The 3,101-nt window shown below is 55.5% G+C and overlaps 1 protein-coding gene across 1 annotated transcript; it reads left to right on the top strand.

Annotated features, from left to right (window-relative positions):
- Positions 1-401: 401 nt before the first annotated feature.
- Positions 402-2,419, top strand: VDBG_01800 (conserved hypothetical protein; the record flags this gene model as incomplete). The annotated part of the gene is made up of 3 exons (XM_003007566.1): positions 402-537; positions 1,516-2,223; positions 2,280-2,419. The coding sequence occupies 3 exons, from the start codon at positions 402-404 to the stop codon at positions 2,417-2,419; spliced, it is 984 nt and encodes a 327-aa protein (XP_003007612.1).
- Between the last annotated feature and the right edge of the window lie 682 nt (positions 2,420-3,101).

The raw sequence follows: 3,101 nt of genomic DNA, 5'->3' as shown, positions 1-3,101 counted from the left end.
TCGTTCGTCAAGACCAGAACGGCGTCCAATGGATCGCGTTTGAGTATTCTCGGGACCGCGTCAAGATGGAATACACGATTCGCTGTGACGTCGAGTCCGTCAACACGGACGAGCTGTCTGCCGACTTCAAAACGGAGAACTGTGTCTATCCCCGGGCCTGCTGCCCCAAGGACCAGTACAGGGGCAACCGACAGGTGTACGAAACGGAATGCAACACGGTCGGCTGGGCCCTGGCTCAGCTAAACCCCTCTCTGCGAGGCAAGCGTGGTCTGATCCAGCGTGCGGTTGACAGCTGGAGGAACAGTAACCAAGATCCGAGACTGCGGAGCCGAAGGGTCCGACGACAGGCGAAGCTCAACACGCGGAAGAGCGTATCACAGCCACCCCACCCCGGATCCCACATGTCCGGCCCTAGCCCGCCAGGCATGCCTCAAGCTCCGGGTGGCATGGGTGCGGGAGGTGCAGCCAAGATGCCTGGAATGGGTAACATGGGTCACATGGGTCACAACACCGCTCCCGGAGGCGGGGAAGAAGTCGGTATGTTTCACCAGATGTGATGAGAAATCCTCGCGCTTGCTCTGCTGCGTTGTTTTACGCCCCGTTGTCTGTTGTTGATTGTTGCACTGCACCGCACAATACCCGACAACCCGAAGCCGTGTTGACTGCCTCTGTGATACCTACCCCCCTCCTCCTCTCCAGCACCATCACTCACATCTCCTCTACCCTCATCACCGCCACGCACGCGCGCCTGTGCCAGAGATACCCTCGTGGTGACAGAGTTCGACTTCGGCCTCTGCGCCCTTTTGTTCACCATCTACCTTGCACAAACTCTTGTCCTCTCCTTTTTCTTTTCTTATTTGCTTGGTTCATCAGATGTTCGGGAATGGGTTTGTCACTGTCCTCTTTTTTTTATGCATGCCCTACTGTGTTATATCACTCGGCTGGTTGGGGCGGATTGTCTGCCCCCCCCCCTCCTCTAGCCATGACCAGATCACAATCAGTGTCACTTGTTGCAGCAGAACCCCGCGCGTGCGCGCTGGACAGGAAGGAACAATTTTCTTTCTCTCTTCGGCACAGACCTGTACATTACCTAGTTGCACACAGTTGCTGCTGCTGTTAGTCCTCTGCCCGATCTGTCAGACTGCACTACTGCCTCCTTCAGAAGGGCATTCCGACGGGTCTCTGGCATAAAAGTCGCATTGCTTCAAGTTTTGGCACACACATCCTTATTGCATTCCAGAGCCGCACTGCTATCGCGTACCAATCACTCACTCAAAAACCTCATTACTTACCAAGGCCACAAGCTGGCTGACCTGTATTTGTCACGACCCTTTTGTATCCGTCGTCGTCGCTTACCCACACCTCGTCCCCCGCAACCCCATGGTGTTGCGCTCTGATCCAGAATAATTCGTATTGTTTTGAGTTTCGTCGATCATACACGTTTTGTCATTGGTCTTGCGTGATCGACGCCACATGATATCTCCGAGACACACGGGCTGACTGTTTCTCTTGCAGGCGATGACTACATGGACGATCAGCAAGGTCATCACCACCATCATCAAGCCCCAGCGGGCCAACCGGGCGCCGCCGGCGATGACGTGAGGCAATCGCAGGTTTTCAACAGCAGCGGTTATGGTGGCCACTCGGCCTATCCCGCCCCCAACCAGGCCTCCATGCCACACATGGGCAGCGCCCCTCATGGCGGCCCCATCACGGCTCGTCGTCAGAGCCGCAGCGAGCCAGATGAGCCGGAGAATCTGTTTCCCAACATTCCCGAGGCCAAGAAACGCAAGTTCATCCTGGTCGAAGACAACGTCCGTGGCTCCCGTCTTCGCGTCCGTGTCACCCTCGACGGCGTCGACACGCGCGAGATCCCTGATTCTTTCCGCAAGGGGTCTTCTGTCTACCCCCGCTCGTACTTCCCACGCGAAATGCAGAGTCCGCCCCCGTCGGCTACCGGCTCCAAGTTCTTCACGGACGACGCCGAAGACGAAGACGACGGCATCGAGGAAACTGATAGCCACGGCGGCCGCCGGGCCCGCGGCAACCTCACCAGGATGGTCAAGGTGCCTGTCGGCGAGAACACAGAGGCCGAGGTTGCCATTCCCAGAATGAGGAAAGCCATGCGTGGCAAGGAAGTGCGATTGAATGATCTGGGCTACCGCATGGCCTGGCTTCAAAGCCGTGTCTTCCCTGGGCGTACCGTCTTCCTGCAGCGAGCCCGTGAGTCCATCCCCGCCGTGTGATCTGACCTTTTCTTTACTGAGACGCGCGCACAGTTGACTGCTATCGCAATAAGACGCGATCGGCCATTGAGTCCATCATGCAGGACGTCAAGGTGCTCGCACCTCATTACGAGACCCGCGTCGGCAAGCGGCGCTGGAACGATCGGATGCGGAAGGGCGAGAGCGACGAGTAATCTACGGCGGCCCGCCTCTCACTCATCATCGGGCTGGGCAATCAGCCATTGAGCTCACCGCTCGCTCCATTTCATTGCTCATCTACACATATCGTTATCGCCACGACCGTTTCATTTCCCTTTTTCTGGTCCCCGACATCTGATACCCGCATGGCATGACACACGGCCCTTTGAGGCTTCTGCATCGGCAAGCGTCAGCATTGTTGAGCGACTGCCATTTTCAAATCTATCACGACTCGATGCCTGTATCCATATCTCACCCCACCACTTTCGTCTAAAATATGGGGAAAAGAAAATACTAGAGGATGCAAAATAAGGTCAGGGCACTACTGGCGATCCGCAAACACTCAGTCGAGAATACACTTCGCCGTTATACATACATTCTGCAACATAGACGGCTCGCCCTGGTCTGAATCTCCAAATAGATCACAACAACATACCAGGGCAGCCTCGTTCTCTACGGGAGCCTCAATGAGCCTTCTTTCGTCGATTTCTCTTTCGCAATGCAATGCAACACCGAGTCTTTCTGTTCCATGATTCTGGTTCTTTGTGGGGGTTTTTTTTTGCGTCATCTGTTGGGTCTAGTTTTGTCGTTTCGGTGGAGAAGAGCAGAGCGCGAGGAAGGGTAATGAATCGGACAATGCTGTGAAGCTGACATGCGTCGATTAAAGACATTATCCAT

This window comes from Verticillium alfalfae, genomic scaffold (genome assembly GCF_000150825.1).
Source record: "Verticillium alfalfae VaMs.102 supercont1.2 genomic scaffold, whole genome shotgun sequence".
NCBI classification, from domain to species: Eukaryota; Fungi; Ascomycota; class Sordariomycetes; order Glomerellales; family Plectosphaerellaceae; genus Verticillium; species Verticillium alfalfae.
This window is presented reverse-complemented; position numbering and strand designations above follow the sequence as displayed.